The sequence below is a fragment of the Brachyistius frenatus genome, unplaced genomic scaffold, assembly GCF_029030835.1.
Source record: "Brachyistius frenatus isolate BFR_SWC_R1_liver_20210118 unplaced genomic scaffold, ASM2903083v1 Contig_11, whole genome shotgun sequence".
Taxonomy (NCBI): Eukaryota; Metazoa; Chordata; class Actinopteri; family Embiotocidae; genus Brachyistius; species Brachyistius frenatus.
Window position 1 is genome coordinate 4,645,945 of NW_027210610.1, and position 18,722 is coordinate 4,664,666.

The following is an 18,722-nucleotide window of genomic DNA, read 5'->3' on the forward strand; positions in this document are numbered from 1 at the left end:
AGCACCCTGTGAGTTATAGAACAATGTAAAATTGAAAAAAATGAATCTGCTCCCCAAAGCCAAACAGTTACATTAGGAAAAAAAAAAAAAGATATGGACCTCCAGCTGGACTTTTAAGGTTACTACCACAGGTGTTTTTGTCATTCCAGTTCAACATAGACCTACTTTCTGGTTCTACCTTCAGCACATGTAGATTCTTGTCCTCCTGGCAAATATTTTAAAAAAAAATGTATTAATGATATTACTTTCCTTCCCACTTTCTCACTCTCTCCTCTATTTTTCTCCTGTAGGCAATAGACGCTGACCTCAACTCCAACCTCTCATATAAAATCAGAACTGAAGGCTTAGACCAGGAGATCACTCGGCTATTCTACATCAACCCCATGACGGGGGAGCTGTCAGTTCTCAAGGCTGTGGACTATGAGGCTCTGACTGACTCAGGAGCCACATACACGTTTACTGTGGAGGCCTTGGACAGACAGGGAACCATGCCTCCTGGACTAGCCTCTGTAACTGTCAGAATAATGGTGAGTGTGTGTCTATGAAATGGTCTCTGACTCTCAACATGAGGACAGACAGATAAGTGAGATCAGTGAGTCACTCTTTAAGTTAAGTGTCTTCTAAGTTAAAGTTTGCCTCCAAGATAGAGACAGTGTTGCTGTCAAAAATGTTTTGGAGAAAGTCATGTTTGCTAACAAGCTAGCCTTTTACTAGTTTGGATGCACTGATTGCAGCAGATTAAGCATCAGTGTAAGCAGCATGTTACTGTTGTAGCTGCTGCAGGTGGAGCTAGTTTGAACTACTTTATATAAAATGTTATATTCAGCGACAACAGATATATCCGAGGGATGATTACTGGGAGAGAAAAGAAGAAAAAAAAACAACGAAGCTTTGATTGACAAATCCATTTTCAGTTCTTAGACTTTTTCCTCCTAAGTTTTGATTTTTGGTGATATTGATGTTATTTGATCATTTCAACATGTATTCATTATATTTTATTGTTGTTTACTGTTTCTGATCCTGTTGTATCTGGTACACTGACATTTAGGGTCCATACCGGTGCTTTCGCATCCATTAGAACATTTACTAAATGTACTCTGCCGCGCTGATTCCACATTGGGAAGTTCTGACATCTGAAACTTTAAAGTTATAGAGAAATATGCTGTCCTTTTCACAGCATTTTTGTTTGCTTATTTGTCTTTGTCTCTGTCTGACAACTGTGAAACAAGTTTTAAAATCCATCATTTAGTCAGTGAATAGGAAAATTAAAACCACTGTTGTTCTGTGTTTCCCGCACTTTCAAACTCACCACGGACTCGTTTTCTAGTTCTGCTGACGCCTGCTGTCATTAAAACTCAGCACTACATTTATTGTGCTGAGAGAAAAAAAAAAAAGTCTAAATCCAGACCAAAGTAAAACAAAACTCCAGCAGAACATATAAGTCAGTATAAGAACTCGGGTTACGGACTGTAGTTTTATTTTTTAACTGAGATTGTGTTACTGTTACTTTGTTCTGTAATGTTCTCCATTGTGGAGTCCAGATGTTTCCAAACCTATGAGGAATCCACTACAGTGTGTAATTTAAGGACCACAAAGAGAAACTTAGGAATCAGCATAACTGCAAAAAGCATCATGAGTCAGTCACAAAGTCAGTCTGCATAATTTTTGTATTGCTATTATTAAAAATGTCTAAAGTTTCAGGCACTTAAACAAAGAAAACAACAGCTTGGTGCACTGTATGTTTACAATGCCAATCTCATACTGTGCGTGTGTTAAATCTCTCCAGGACATGAATGACTTTTCTCCGGTATTCAGACAGTCAGTGTACCGAGGAATGGTTGCCCCTAATGCTGTCAAGGGAACCATCGTAACCACAGTGATGGCCAATGACTCTGACCCCGCGGTGAGCATTTCTAGCTGCTGCTATTCAATCAAACTGTTTTTCACAGCCTGTTCCTCAAACTGTGTTGGAGTGATTCAACGTAATGATGCTTGTCTCCACTCAGTGTGTGTGTGTCTCTTGAATGTGTTTGCACTTCTTTCTCCAGTGGAGCTGTTTCTCTTACCCCAGCGCTGCACTTAGTGACATTTCAACTGGGCTTTTAATGCTAAACATCTTGGTAATATAGGCTGGTTTATTCTTTTGTAAAATGAAGGTTAGCTCACTTTAGAGTGTTCCATTGTGAGCCATTACGTAGTCTGGTGCAGTTAAACCCAGGTTTAAAAGGTGGTAAAATGCTCATGTATGGGTCTAAGTGCAGTGTGTGAGGCTACCTCCTGAGGATTTGCTGAGTCACACAGCTTTTAGTTCAGATGGAGAGCTTAAATGCACTGTGAAAAATAGCTCTAATTTTTCAATGGAAGCAGAAAACAACCAACTGGTAAATGTGCAATTTTACCCACTAAGTAAATATTCATGATAAAAGTGAGAAACACTAAAGTGTCTTTAGTTTGCGTCACTGCTCAAGAAGCTTCAAGAGCTTATTTTCCACTCTCCCTATCTCCAGGCATGAACTTATACACTGGCAATGTTGCGCCATAAGCCTATTTAAAAGGCTCATCCTCCTTTGAATAATGTGCTTTTTGTCTTTGTACATCAGCTGCATTGATTCAGACTTCAGGTTTAATCATCAAAGTAGATTCTCTTAGGTCAAATGCAACATTACTAAATGGAAGCAGAAAACAACCAACTGGTAAATGTGCAATTTTACCCACTAAGTAAATATTCATGATAAAAGTGAGAAACACTAAAGTGTCTTTAGTTTGCGTCACTGCTCAAGAAGCTTCAAGAGCTTATTTTCCACTCTCCCTATCTCCAGGCATGAACTTATACACTGGCAATGTTGCGCCATAAGCCTATTTAAAAGGCTCATCCTCCTTTGAATAATGTGCTTTTTGTCTTTGTACATCAGCTGCATTGATTCAGACTTCAGGTTTAATCATCAAAGTAGATTCTCTTAGGTCAAATGCAACATTACTATCCAGGATATGCTGTAAAGGTAGTCCCAGTGCCCAAACAAGTAGCTAAATAGCATCTTAACAGCCCTGGATATATATATGTATATATATATATATATATATATATATATATATATATATATATATATATATATATATATGTATATATATATCTTTGGGTATAAATGTCATTTATACCCTCCAGTTGCAAAATTTACTCCTAAAGCACAAATCGTATCAATAATTTCTCAGTAAAGTTTTGCTGACTCACTGTGAGCTGTTATGTAATGAAATACTACATTGGAACAAGCAGCTGTGAAATAAAGTTCACAACTGCCGTGCTTCTACAAAAGCTGACTCATTTCAGAAGAAATGACAGTTACCTTGAAAAATGACCATCTACCTTATACATAATAAGATGTCTATATTGTCCTTCACTAAATCTTTGCTGAAAGGATAAGGTTTTGGTTTTTTTGCTTTTCATTTCATGCTGACATTGCAACCTTGACTTTTTGAGTGGTAAAATTGAATGGAAATATGAGCTTAACTGCCTTTTATTTCACTTGAATATCTTTATAATTACTGGCAATGTGGCTTTGTTGCAACTTTCTACTTCAACATGACACTATTATTCAATAATATCTGGAGTACCTTATTATTGTTGTTGCAGTTTTGTAATCAAAATAATGCAATAAATCTAGCAAGATCATCTCGGCTCCTGTGAAAAAAGAAGAACCAAGAGAGAGAGATGTCATTTTCACATAAGAGAACAATTGTAATGGAAATTCAATCTGTCACACAAACAGTCAGATACAAACCTTTAGATGATAGACACTTTTGGAGGAATGTCCACTGCTAAGATACAAATATCCTTTAACTCACATTGGCTTGTTCTTTCAGATAGACCATCCAATCATAAATGCAGATAGGAATTACTCACAGAAACAATATATCAGGACAATAATAACCCCCCTTTTATTTTTCTTGTATTATGTGGAAAATTGCTTTATCCATTCTTTAATTCTAGTGAAGTGACATAAAGTCATTCTGCAGATGTTGACATGGGTGTATCATGCCAATCCCAACTCTTTATTCAAAAAAGAGAGACAAATGAATTGTTTGTCATCCACATATTTACAATTTCTGCACAATAATATTGCAGAGACACTAGGCTTCCCAAAGTTTTACCACACACACTTAGTGTAAGCCTCCAAACTACTCCTCGGAGTAAGGTTTAAATTAAGAGATCTAATTTCTTGAAACATCTGCTCATGAAACTCCCCTGCACAGAACTACATAAATGTTTTTCCCACTCTTTAAATATTTTCTCATACCAGATATTGTATAAAATCATGCAATTTTATGTTTTTCTTTAGTCATGGCAACTGATGGCTCCTTATTATCAGCAGCACTGATCATTTACAACCATTACATCTTGGACCTCATTTATCCAAAGTAAAGATTTGTGTGTTGTAACTCCTAAGTAAGTACTTGGATATAGAAACACCATTTGACATTTGGGTCCAAATTAATTGCTTTCGGTGTTAAATACTGTAAAAGTCATTACACAGTCATTACTACACTTATGCTTTAATTTCAGGCTGCTGGGCAGAACATCCATTAGAGTGGCAGTTTTCCAGAAACAATCTGAGAGACACTTCGTCCTATCATGCAACATCCATCTAAACTGCTCGACCTTAATTTAAACGCAGGTACTATTTTGTTCTCTCCAATAGGGTACCCCTGCAGGTCTAGTGCGCTATAAGGTGGACCAGGACGCGTATCCATACTCTGCCAGTATATTTGATGTAGAAGAAAAGACGGGACATGTGGTTACCAGAGTGAACCTTAATGAGGAGCCTAACCTAAAGTTCAGTGTAAGTATGCACAGAGAGTTTAACTTCCAAGTTACCCATTATCCACAAAGTGCAATACATTGTATGCTTTGGGTGGGGACCTTGCTTTATACAGTCTGTGGCTGAGACTCATTGCTGGTTCACATGATGAATCTAAATGTTTGTGAGAGTAGAAAAGAAAAGAAATAATGCTGCTACATGCAATTATCTTTGTTCTTCTGACTCTTGTAACTCTGCAAGCAGCATCGTTCGAGGGATGGCAGGGTCCACATAACACTCCTATTTGATTTCCAAGAAATTCTCTACAGACATTTATTTATTGACTAAAATGCATCCAATAGATTAAATAACCCATCGAGTGAAAGTCAAGTTTTTAACTTTGTTAGCATGTCCGTGGGGTGTTTTTTTATGTAGTAAAAGACATATCATGATCTAAATGAGCAGTCAAAACCATGGCTGAGTGTTTCTGTTTTGGAACTGCAATAATGGTTTGATAATCTGAAAAACAAATTCAAACAGCGTAGTTTCATATGTCACATAACTGAGGAACCAATCCTATCAACTTGGGGTGGGGCTTTGCATATCATTGAGCGGCCAGCTGGAGATTGCAGGCAAGTGGTGGAGGGGGTAGATGGAGATAGAGACTCGGCGTAATTGCATTTCAATAAATCTGCGCGTACTAAATGAAGGCAGAAGTGTAAAGTTACATCTAAGCCCCTTTAAGGCATTAGGAGATTTTATTTTCTTGGAAAAAAACTTCTAAATGTGTAATTTTGATGAATTGAAATGAGTTTTTAGCGGTTTAATTAATGTCAGTAGAGGGATTTTAAATATAACTTCGTGGCATTGAGTCTTGTAAATACACTATGCAGCATCAGTAATTCCCAATTAATCACATTGATCTCTTCAAAGTATAAAATCTGGCACTGAGGCTGTAGTTTAATAGAGACATCATTACTGCAGAAGACTTATCTGATTGGCCTCTCTTTTGCTATACTTTTTGGATTCTGGTATTTAGTGGGTGCAGGTTTGGGGAAATTAATTTGTTCATTACTTTCACACTTTACTTGCTTACATGTAGTATTTACTTTTTTTAAGGCGTCTGTACAGAGCACTCTTATGAATCCCTATACACTATACAAAGCATACGGCAGTCGTTTATTACTTTAAAATCTGTCTTTTCCCAGCTGAATCCCTCAGTGGGGCTTTGAGCCATGCTAATTTCATCTTTTCATTGGGCTTTAATTAACACAACAACGATTCAGCGTCCTCTGAAGATGTCACTCAGGGGAATGATTCTACCTGGTTTGCTCCAAATAATTCAGTAAAAACGAACTGGTCCAACACTCGAGACACTATCTGAGGTATTGATTTTACAAGGACGTATATACAGTTCGACAGTTTCACTGATATTTAGCAAATGACTAACTTTATTGCCTAAATGCACCATCAACTTTTTAGGTGTTGTCAAAAAAAATGGGTCAGTTCAGCATGCATCAGCATTTGGGCAAAGCGACCAAATCAAATCTTCAGTCAGCTGAAAAAACATTCTGATGAGATTGAATGAGGCAGTTTACTGCCACATGTTCCAAGTTCATAAGTACCCTGCTGGTAAAGGGTTATTTCTGCATTCAGTAGTTTCCTCATTAAAGTGTGAGTTACTTTATGAATGTATTGAAGGGCAATGCTCTATCTTGAATAATGTCTTGATTAAATAAGTGGGACAAACCAGCGTCTTGATTTTCAAGGTTGGTCCTCATTAGCATTCCTTTGGGTCTGGTTAACAGTGGTTACCCCTCCAATTAAAAGTAAAGAAGAAAGACTAAGCAGAAAAAATGAAGCACTCCAGTGGGATACACACTCATCCTGTTCTCTAATTCCCAAGCATATAATATGCTGCTTTTAGAGTGCAGGCAAAAAATATGTAGACATTTATTTTGGTTTATTATAGGCCTGTCATGCATTAGCGGCACAAATTTATTTAGCTGCTCCCACTGTAAAACTGCAGACTGTAAAATGGTATAAACTGATACATTTGCATTGTTAGAGGGTGTGAAGGAGAGAAGTGGCAGCAGTACAAAGCCATATTATAAGGAAGCATGTGGATAGCTATGATATGCGATGTTCTGTCTTTACCCGTGTGTGTGTTTGACAGCTGGTGGTGGTGGCCTATGATCACGGAGAGCCTGCAAAGGAGAATACAACTCTAGTCGAGATCACAGTGCTTCAACCTTCTGTTATTCCTGTGTTCACTCAGGAAGAATACAGGTACACACACACACACACACACACACACACACACACACACACACACACACACACACACACACACACACACACACACACACACACACACACACACACACACACACGAATTACACTATATGTACACTATCATACACAGTGATTGTATTGAAGCTGCTTAAATGTAGGCATTTTTTGCAAGAGTGCCAATTCAATGGAGAGCAAGAGGCATTCTTCTCAATTTTACACACTTGACTGAAAAAAGCATCTGAAATTTTGGAAGGTTCCCACTTGGTCCTTCCAAATAATAATAACAATAATGACAGTAGGTGTAATTGAAATATTAAGAAGGTTTTTAAATGCAGAGAACTGGATTCATTATTTCACTTTCTTTAATGGATTAAAAGCAAAAAAAAAGTGCTTGATATGACATTTCAGCACAATCCACACAAAAATAATAATAAGGACACAACAGGACAAAATAATGGTCCAGGACACTGGGTAACTTTTTTGATAACTGTTTTCTCAGCTCAGACGCTCAACCCACATAACACAGAAGGTGCAAAGTGTGAACAGCATGAATGATGTTTGCTTCTGAAATTCTGTTTTGATTAGCACTTAAATGATCTGCTTTAGAGTACAGAGACTACTGAAAGGAGTAAAGATAACAAATTCGGAACTTTGGTTAAAGGTGGGAAGAAAAACAAAACATTCAAAACAAATATGTAGAGCAGCATCAACTGTCAGGGGCAGCTTTTCACCGTCTGCTCGAAAATTCTCATTATTCTATAAAAGCAGCATTCACCTGTTCTGCAAGAACTCCATACAAGATACTATAATAAACACGCACAGAGTGTGCCACGTTCTTCTTCGTGGAACATTATCATCTGCTGGATAAAAGTAATTTCATCATCAGCCAGGCAACACCACTAATGCACAAGTGTCTGTGTTACTTTGAAGTTTTAATGCTATACTGTCCTAAAACATTGACTAAATCATAAAGCTATAGTATGTTATATTGGGTTTTTTTCTAATCCAAAAGAAAGCAAAGGAAGTGTTCCCCTCATTTTTGTAAAGGCAGTGTACACAAACACACACACGCTACACACAGATCTTTGCCTCTGTGTTCTGTGACGCCAATAAGCCCAGCGGTCACACACTACAATTAATTAATTGTAGTCTTACCTTATATGCAGACGAATGCACACTCACTCTTAAGTCAGTGTTGTAACTCTTTGAGATTGTGCTTGTTTTATAAGGTCATGGGGTTACCTCAGGTTTTCTTTTCTGTGATTGGCCGTGTCAGACGAGAAATTGGTCTTTAATCTCATGCTATTATCTCTGTTTTACTATCTGGGTCTTTCCATTTTTTGCTGAATATAAAATTGTTCTTTGTTATCCCAGTTTTCATCAGCCCATCTGTATGTGTTTGTCCCCCTTAGTGACATTGAAATGAATATTTGCTCTTTTCTTATGTTTTCTGTCAGGCACAATATTGAAGACATCAGACATAGATGAAATTTGTGGGCAAAGGTGCTTTCTTTTAAGATTGGGCATTTCTGCCTTTTTTTAGACAGCGCAGTTTAGACAGTCAGGAAATGTGGGGAAAGAGAGCAGTGGAATGACATGCAGCTAAGGTCCGGCCAATCATGTATCAAAACAGGCACTCGCTGTTGTCAACATGTGCGCTCAAATGGTAGACGCCCTAACCACTTAGCAATCAGATCACCCAGGAAAAAATGCTTTCAAACATCATATTTTTCAAAATATTTCAGGTGTTTTCTGCTCAAAACACAGTGGACTTCCTGTGATTGATTGTTCATTAGATTGCTATTCTACGATTCACTCTTGCAGATTTTGCTTCCCTTCAGCTGTTTCATTTCCTCTTTCTGTCCAGCTTGATACCATGTCAAAGGGATTTGCAGTGTTATGTGCAGAATAGGTGTTGACATTTTATGTGAAACAACATTTCACATAGTTGGCATGCTATCTGCCGTGCAACTAAAATGGTTCCTCTGTGATGCCTCTGTATTCAGTATTAAATTCACACCTTTGACCCTTATTTATAGAAGTGTACCGTCATTGATGTTGTGGTCACTTAAAACCTGTTGGCTTTCTTTATTTATGTTTGGGACTTCAGTGTCAATTCAGACATATTTTCCCAATATTGCAGATCAAATTTCAAAATGTCTCTCACACAAAGCAGAGTAAAGCTCCAACTCTATTTTTAGGCAAAGGGTTACAGGCAAGAGAGCGAAAGATGTCAGCCAGCTATATAATACTGCATTTATGAATATGTAACATAGCTTCCAGCTCAAAGAGCATGTGTGCCTCTGTGTCTATGTGACTTTGCACTTTTTAGAATCTGTGTGTATTTGTGTCTTTTTGTATTTGTTAATCATCACACTGTGCACATTAATGTGTGCATACGCACATTTTTTTGTTTTCTGCATTGTGAATGTCCCTTTCTGTGGGTATGGTCTTTTGTGTGTTTTGCATGTCTCTCTGGATGTGTGTGCATGTTTGCCTTATAATTTACATTTTGTCCATTTATTTTAATATCTGTGTGTCTCTGTGTGTGTGTGTGTGTGTGTATATATATATATATATGAAAGAGTTTTTTTTGGTTGTTTTTTTTGTTCTTCTAATTCCATGTTGTGCTCACACAGAGTACACTGCACCAGCTTTGAATTCATTATCCGGGCTTTATTGAATAAAAGCTAACCATTGTACCAGTGCGGTTTTAAGAGCTTACTAATGTAGCTTAATGATTTTGTATGGTTTCAGCCGACAGGCTTCTGGCCATGGGCATATCTGACTTAGTAATATTGATTCCCATAATGAAAAAGAGAGTGATAATGAAACAGAAGTTCTGTTAATAGTGGCTTTTTAAAAATATACAGCTTTACATCACAACATTTGAATTTATTTGTTTGGTTTGGTGTGAGCATTTAATTTGAACAGTTTACAAGATATGCATGTATTTACATTTTTGTAAAGTTTTAAGGCGTACTAAATTCATTACTTATGGTTGGGTTTTTTTCAACTGAGTCAACAGCGTTTAGGTAGTTTTCATCCATCATCCATGGCTCTGTCCAGGGTAAGCAAAAGGAGAAAATGGATTATCAAAAAGAATAAAGGATGGATGGATTTGGGTTCCTTGCATCAATATATATGGAAAAAGCCCATATGTTATGAACCCAAGAGATGTTTAAATCTTGTTTATTAATGTGTAATTACGACTCTCAAAGTTTAGTCGGAGTGACACATTTTTTTGTTGTCCTGTTCTCCAGAAAACTGCATTTCAAATGAAACATCTCAGGAGTGCTGATTTTCTACTTCAAGCATGTTTTGGGTTGTTCACATCCATACTAGGTGAGCAGTGCAGGACCTGTAGCCCGTATGTTTAGCCCTAGTGGTATCTATTAAAAAGGTCTACAATTTCCTATGGTTTTCATACAATGGCGTCAGCTGAATGTCCGCGTTTTAACCTTTTAATAGTAGATCCAGTGAGCTGCAGAAAAAAACCCAAAACAAAACTGTCAATGGGTCTCTATAAAGGAAAGGCTCACAATAATACAAATTTCTACAATATAATGCAGTGTTTCAACTTTGTTGGCCAAACTCAGAAGATTTCATTTTTATAAAATGTGTCTTCCTATTTAATAATATAAGAAGCTACATCACTCACTCACTCACCAGAGAATTTAAGGCACAGTAGACAGAATTAACATTTACTATTTATGAAGAACATTGTCTCCATGCTTGTCAGGATGAAACCTGTTTTGCGTGTTTGAGGTGTAAATAAGAAATATTTTGGGATACAGCTGCAGCCACACACAGATGCATACCGATGCGCGCACACTTTCGCACACATACAGACACACACACACTCGCAGTATACTGAAACTGAACCCCAGTGAAGCATTGACATCACTCGATGTTCGTGCATTTTCACTCTGTGCGTTCCTCATCTCGTAAAACAGTTAACAAGCTGAGGAGGAAGTTTGTTAAATCATTGTAGCGACTGTGTGCAGTTTGAGCTGAGTTTCTCCCGCTCTCTCTCTTTCTCTCACTGTAGTGCCATCCTTGCACCTGCAGAATTAGTATGCAGTTAGTATCGCATACACATGAATACTTATCAGCACCTAGTGGCAATTATCAGCATGAGGTTAAGGGACTAGAAAGAAAATATAGCTTTTTAGAAGATTATTGAACCCCCCCCCCTCCCCCACCACCACTTTCCCACCACTATGCATATGCAAGTATGTGTGTGCATGTCCATGTGTTTGTGTGCATGCAATTGTCTATCTGTAAATGCAGGCACAGGTTCCCCCCACGTTGGCAAATTGCCTCACGGCCTGTTACGTTGTTAATAAATCTAATTAGAAAGTGGTGAGAGTTAAGCTCCAAAACACTTCTACACATCAAAGCTTTGTCTTTAATCAAGAAATTGTGTGATCAAAGATGGCAACATGTTGCTTTGTGTTACATCATTACAAAGATAGAGACACAACACACCACACCATGGCAAGAGATTTAGATAAATCAGGCTGTTATCTATCAGCGCCTCGGCACGGATATACAGTACACGCTCTGTTCAAGAATCGCAGCCAGGTAGGAGGTCACAGTTTTTATCGCTATCAGCCAGCTGGACAATTGCAAACCCAGAGGTGTCAGTTTTCCCTTTAAAAGTCAATGATCCCATTTTATCTGCCATCAAGGAAACTGAAATACCAAGAAATGTAGTTTTTAGTCCGGTTTTATATAAAGATATAGAGTTATAGTAAATGCATGCATTAACTTCTGGTAAAAAATTATCCAGTGTTACAGCATACTGCAAAGACTAAATCTTTAATCTTGTGCTGGGAACAGAAAGAATAATTGTGTCTGCTTCTCTTGCCACTGCTTCACATAATGCATGCAGCTGTGAAATATTCCAACCAGGCTTTTTATTGCTTTGCTTCATATAGAGCTAGGGTTTCTAAATTTAAAGATTTGACTTTTCAGACACTAAAATCAATCAAGCAAATGTTTTTTTTCATACCACCTTTTAAACAGGTTAGTGTAATCTTAAGTGACATAGTTGTGCAATGCTGGGACAACAATGAAAATAATTCTGATTCAGTATATCATATTACAGGTCCTGAGGCCTGAAGATCTCGGACAGATTTTTCAGGATTCTCCGAATCCTTTAATATTATCTATCATAGATTAAATGTCTTCCAATTTAGCCTTTTATGAGGAACATTATTCTTAATTGTTGCACTATTTCCCTACAGTCTTTCACAGAGCAGTGAACCCCTTCTGCCAATTAACCTAATTAGTTGTAAGATGTTCTACCAGTTGTATTTTTTTGCATTGCATAACTTTTCCAGTCTTTTCTTGCTCCTGTCCCAACTTTTTTGAAACGTGTTGTTGGCATCAAATTCAAAATTAGCATTTATGTTTCATAAGACAAAATTTCTCAGTTTCAATATTCAACATGTCTTTGTTCTATTCTCAATTTTATGATTTGGAAATCATCACATTCTGTTTTTATTTACATTTTAAACAGAATCCCAACATTTTTGGAAACAGGTTTGTATAATGTCAGCGTTGTTGACAACATTCTAGAGTGTAAATTGTCTATGTCTAAGTTGTCCAGGAACAGGACACCCACACTAGTGTGCACTGCAAGCTGTCCATCACTGGTTGAACTGAGGAACACTATCTTCAGACTGAAATATGTGTCAAATACGCAACAATATTTCGCACCTATCACACTTGTTGGAACATTTCCAATTTCATCAACCGTCACCATCTCGCGGAGAGAGAGCACAGCCAGCAGGGTAAGACGGCCAAACACTTGACGCATTTTATTCAGCACCTTGCTTATATAGACTAGTTTTCCTTTAAAATGTGTTTATATTTCTGTTAAAAGCATCAACATATACACAATTTACTGAAATCAAGATTGAGATCAAATTTTGTCAATTTATATTTATAAGTTAATACACATTCAGTCAGATCGATAGATGAATATGTGAATTGCTAACTGAATACCTAATATAGACAGTTTTCCTCTTTAGTTCTATAACATATAACCTGGTTTGCAATATGATAATGATTTCATGTATTATTTTTTTTTAAACAAATCCACAGGAATATAACAGAGGAATGGAAGACATGAGGACACAGGTGGAGGCACAGATGAAGGAGATGGAGGATAAGTTAAGGACAATGGCAAAAAGTATGATCCTGAAGGAGAGGAATGCTTGGAAAAGTGAGAGACAGCAGCTTCTGAATGAAAACAAAACCAGGGAGAAAAAGCTGTCCATCACTGAACAAAACAACAGGAAGCTAAAGGCCGACTTCCATAAGGCAAACAGGGAGATTGACAACAGAGAAGAGATGGTCAGCTCTCTTCACCATAGTCTCTCTGCACTGGAGGCAAAGAGAGTTCAGACAATTGTGATTTAAACGGGGCCTCCACACCCAAAAACAGGAAACGGTGTTGACGCAGCTGACGGTGCCACTGCTGACGTATCAAGAGAGTACAGCTGGTTCGAGAGTATTGAAAAGAGGTGGCAGGAGAAAGTCAGCCAGTTTGAAGAACTCCTGCATGGAAGAAAAAAAAAACTTTGAAAAGATGAAGACGCACAAATACACATGTCGACACTTTGGCCCAGCTGAGGGAGGTGGAGAAAACTCTGAAATGAAGCAAACAGGCATCCTCAGGTCTTGAGGAAAAACTCCAAGAAACTCAAAACAAGCTGGCTGAGAAAGAGGAAAGTTATCAGAAGGAGCTCCAACAGAAAGAGGAGAGTGTGAAGAAGGAGCTTTCTGTTAATGGGCTAAAGGCCAGAAATTATCCTTCCAAACTCCCAAAGAGTTGGGAGAGGAAGGAGCAGCAGTTGGAGAAGGAATAAAGAGACATAGAGGAGATGGTGCTGGCCAGGGGGACGTTCTGGCTCAAGCAAGAAGCTGAGAGGAAAGAAGAGATCCAGTGCATAGAGAAAAATATTCAGCTTCAGATAGGCTGTCTTCACATAAACCCAAGGTTCCAACAACATATTATAGATTTCTTAAGACCTGGATGTGAAAAGACCTATCGCCTTTTTCTTTGGAGAAAAAGCAGGAGAAGAGCTTCTGGAGATGGAACACTTAAAACAGCCATGGTTGGATGGACAACGCAGCCCTCAACCTCCCAAACCTTTTATCCCTACCCCTATATATCCTTCTCACCCTTTACCCCTACACACCGCACCTCACCCTCCAATTTCTTTAACTTTCTGTATTTGTTTTCTTACTTCATGGAATAAAAATTTAAAAAATGGTGTCTCCCTCCTGTGTTTCTGAATAGACATTTAATTTGAATACAGTAATATTACATTGTTACTGTTGCAATAACTCATCTTCAATCTGAATTTAAGTAGGGCAGTCTTTTGGGTCCACTTTTTCTTTTCTTTTCACTGTGCATTAGTAACTTAAAGTCAGACTGCTTTAGCAATGTTTTGATTATATGCAAATGACTATGTTCTGCAAGTCATAAAAAAAAGTTAAACAGTCTGTCAGTACAGTTCTTCTGAATTTGAGGATTTGGTTGATAACAAGCCATCGTACATCATTACAAAGACCAAACAATGTATTATTAGGCATAACATTATGCATAAACTATATCAAGTCACAGTTGGCATGCTATTCAACATCATGATTTTTTTTACTGCAAGCTGTGTTACCTCTAAAAACGACTTTCACCCTGCACTATGTGCCGTTTTAGTCGGGGTTTTTTCAATAAAATGTATACGAAATTTTCATGTTTTAATTGAAATATAAATGGCGAGCATTAGCTGAACTCATCAATAAATTATGCCTCTGAACAAATTCTGTTTTCGTTTTCATTTGTGATTCAAATAATATTTGGTTTCTCTGAGCTCAGCTTAGTTTGAGGTATATGAACTAAAACCTGATGTCCAAGCAGAGCCTATATTTCAGTTGCATTGTGCTTCAAAACAGCTCTGAACAACACAAATTCTTCAAGTACATTAATGTTTTTCTCATCCAACCGCTCCACCTATCCACCTGTACATAAAGGTTCACAAGTGAGCACAAAAGTACAAAAGCTTATAATAACACCAAAAAAAGTGGGACAAGAATTGAACACTCACAGCCCCCCCAGGGGCTGCATCGGTCAGTTATCCACTTGTTTAAGCTAAAGCCTACAGAATCAGAGGCTCCAAAAGTATTACAAATATGATGTGATCACATGTGTGACCTGATTGAGTTGTAATGGATAAGAGAGACACATGTACCCTCTGTTGAATTTAAAGTCTTATATATGCCCCAGTACCAAGGGTGATTTCAATTTTGAGCAGTTAGTCTTTGGGATTTATCTTTTGCAGCCTTGTTATAAACCTTGTTACAGTTTCATTAGCAAATTCAGACATTGTACATGCTGTGCTGTCAATATGTTAAGTCACAAATGTGACACCATAACAGTAACATTTGCCACCTTTTAATATGTGTCAGGAAGGTTCGTAAACTGCACCATTTCTTGTCTCTGCAGGCGACCGTGTTATAAAGCTTTGGGAACATCAATCTTAAATTCTATTACTCCCATAGTGAAAACGTATACTAGCTCAGTGTATGTCGAAACAAGCACGTCCAGTCTGTGGCTCTATAAAGCTGGTATATATCTAACGGCTTCACTTGAAGGTTACCTTGTGTTGTTGATGCACACAAACAGGCAAGCGCACATGGAGTGCTTCTGGCAATGTTACGACTCTGACAACAAATGGCAAACAACCATGGTGTTGTTATTTATAAGATCGCTTGCAGTCGGGAGACATCGAGAGAGGGAGGGAGAGAGGGAGAGTGAGGATGAAGTAGGAGATTGAAAAGTGAGCGACAGATAGAGAAAAGTGTTTGGAGAGGATAGCGGGGGAGAAGCAGTTGAGAGATGGTAAGAGTGTAAGTTTCAGATGGAGAAAGTGAAAGTAAGAGAGAGGAGGGGGGGGGAGAAACCTGAGTAACGAGAGGACAGGGGAGATACTACAATAAAAGTTTGAGAGAAAAAAACAATCCACGGTGCTGCCAGAATACACCATTTCAAAACTACACTGAAGTTGACAGGCAGAAAGGCAAGACACACATGCACACAGACAGATCAACATACAGGCAGAAAAGTCTTTAAAGTGGCAGATGAGCTGACAGGCTGACAGATTGAAGCAGACAAGCAGGCAAAGACTTGAATAGAGAAACGCTGAGACCCAGATGGACAAGAAGATATTCAGGCAGTCTAAATGATCGGCAGGCAGACTGACACTCAAAATGTTCTACCAGCTTGATAGATAATGTTCAGAGTCACTACTCGCGTATCTTGTGCTGTTTCAAACTTTCTGTTATTTTATTCTTGCTGGCTGAGAATTTACTCTTGCTCATTTCAACTGACAATAAATAAACCTCATGCATATGCATAAAATTCAAAACAAAAACATAAAAAAATTGCATAAGCAGCTTGGATATTGGACGAGACACAGCAGGTGAACAGCGCTCTCTTTTTGTCAGATCAAACGGCTAAGGACTACACCAATATGAACGTTTCAAAGCCTGAAAAAATAGCAACTGCATGAACTCCTCTTTCCATGACCTTAGACCAGCCCCAGAGGGTCACAGTCACATGTTGTGAAACTTTTGAACAGGATGGTATAGGCACAGTCAGACAGATTCAGACATTTTCATATCCTGCTTTTTGAATAGGCTGATGTCATTCTGCCGAGTCCAGGTTATTTTCCTGATTTCTTTAACAGCTGTACAGACAATTTTCTTGCCTTTGACATCCAGATTACTGAACCAACAGATGAAAGGAAAAAGTTAAAATGGGCTCACTGTAAAACCCCCAAATTTGGACAGCTTCTTTAAACTGGAAATCTACTGCTGACAGCGAGACTGCATATCTGCATTGCAATGAAAAGGTCAGCTACTGTCACGTTCTATGTTGCAACTTGAAATTACCTTGATCTCTGTTTACTGAAATGTAGCTGCAGTGCAGTGTGAACATGAGCACAGGGTGAGAAATCATGACTGAAAATTGGTTTTGAGCCAGCTCTGAGCAGAACCATAATGTAGCCATTATTTCCAAGATTCTTCAACAAGATGGGTTGTTTTGTCCCATTACAGTATACAGGGTATTGTACTATTGGGAATGTGTTGCCTCCAGTACTTTTTCATGAATGTCCCTCGTGTCTGTGAGGAATTAGACTGTAATTCAAAATTGTGAAAGTAGTCCTCTGTGGACTTTTTTTAAGCTACTGTTCAGTCATGTAATGTCAGGTGAGAATTATTCTCCTTCCCCAGCGTGGGTTAATACTAAGGATGGGCATTTCAAGCAAAAATACTATTTGAAATTTGCTTGACACCATTCAATTATTAATCAGCTAAAACCATTTCTTTGTACAGAGCTGATAAGAAACATGTCTTTAGCTTCATCTGATGAGATGATGATTGTTGTTTGCACTGGCCATTGATTACTGATCAGTGGATGGACCGTTGCTTGGTGCTTCACTCTAATGTCAGTGCTTAGCTTCTAGCTCTACCTGCAGAGTTGGACTGCATGCATGTAAATTTATGTTTTGAAGGATTTCCACACAGAACTTTTTGTCGGCTGTAGTCGTCCTTGCATGTTTCTCCTGTTCGCACCGTCGCATCTAATCTCACAGTGCCACATAGTGTTACCTGCAAAGAGTCTGGTAGCAACGTGTTCTTCTTCTCCCTGTGTTTTTTAATGGCAGCTGGCAGACAGCGTTTAGGGGAATTACCGCCACCTTCTGACGGGAGTGACGCTCCATTATAATCAGGGAAAATAAGGAGGAACCAGAGTTGGCCATACTAATTGATTTTTATATATTACAACGACTATTCGAATATTCCAAAATCATGTCCCATCCATAGTTGATACTGTACTGTTAAGGTGGTTAACATGTAATGAAACATTTTTATAAGAACAATGTATATTGCAAAACCCAATTGACCAAACTTGCTCCCAAAGTCAAAGGAATATTGCATTGTGCACCATTGCACCATTGTTTAGCTGCATATACGCCTTTAGCTGTATATATGTTTATTTATGTCTGTTTATGTGTATGTACATTGAGAGCAAGTTATAATTAAAATCCAATTCCTTGTATGTGTAAACATACCTGGTCTATAAAGCTGATTCTGGTTCTGAAGATGTAATGACATAGCTAAATAAATTAGACATACTTCAAAAGACTAAACTGGCCAAAAAGAAAAACTTTCAGGTAATGTATTATATACAGTCCTTTGTTATTACATACTTATGTAAATGGCGGGACTTAAACTAGCCTGGGGCAGGTAATGAAGATATTCTTCCTCTTTATCAGCCTCATGCACTTAGCAGCTGATTACATAAAACCCAAGAGTTCAAGAGCTATACAGTGAGGATGGCCAAAAAAAATTTAAGCAGGCAGCTTGTAAAAAAAACTGTCAGCTTTTAAATTAGTCATTTTGTCTGCCTGGATGGTATCTTGTAGAAAAGTCAAGTGTTAGGTCAAGAAAACAGAGCTGACTCGTCTCAAATCACAGACTGAAGGCTCGAGACAATAAAGTTTACAATAAAGCAAATTTGCTTCCACACACAGTTCAGTTTGATTCATCGTACAA

At 38.0% G+C, this 18,722-nt stretch overlaps 1 protein-coding gene across 1 annotated transcript in view; it reads left to right on the top strand.

Moving 5' to 3' along the window:
- The window catches only part of LOC138617045 (protocadherin-15-like), a 171,894-nt gene that overhangs the window by 102,531 nt on the left and 50,641 nt on the right, over nt 1-18,722 (top strand). Inside the window, exons 23-26 of the mRNA XM_069691698.1 lie at nt 291-527; nt 1,787-1,903; nt 4,695-4,835; nt 6,970-7,082. Of these exons, the coding sequence (XP_069547799.1) occupies nt 291-527; nt 1,787-1,903; nt 4,695-4,835; nt 6,970-7,082 (608 nt within the window). The remainder of the gene's footprint in view (nt 1-290; nt 528-1,786; nt 1,904-4,694; nt 4,836-6,969; nt 7,083-18,722) is intronic.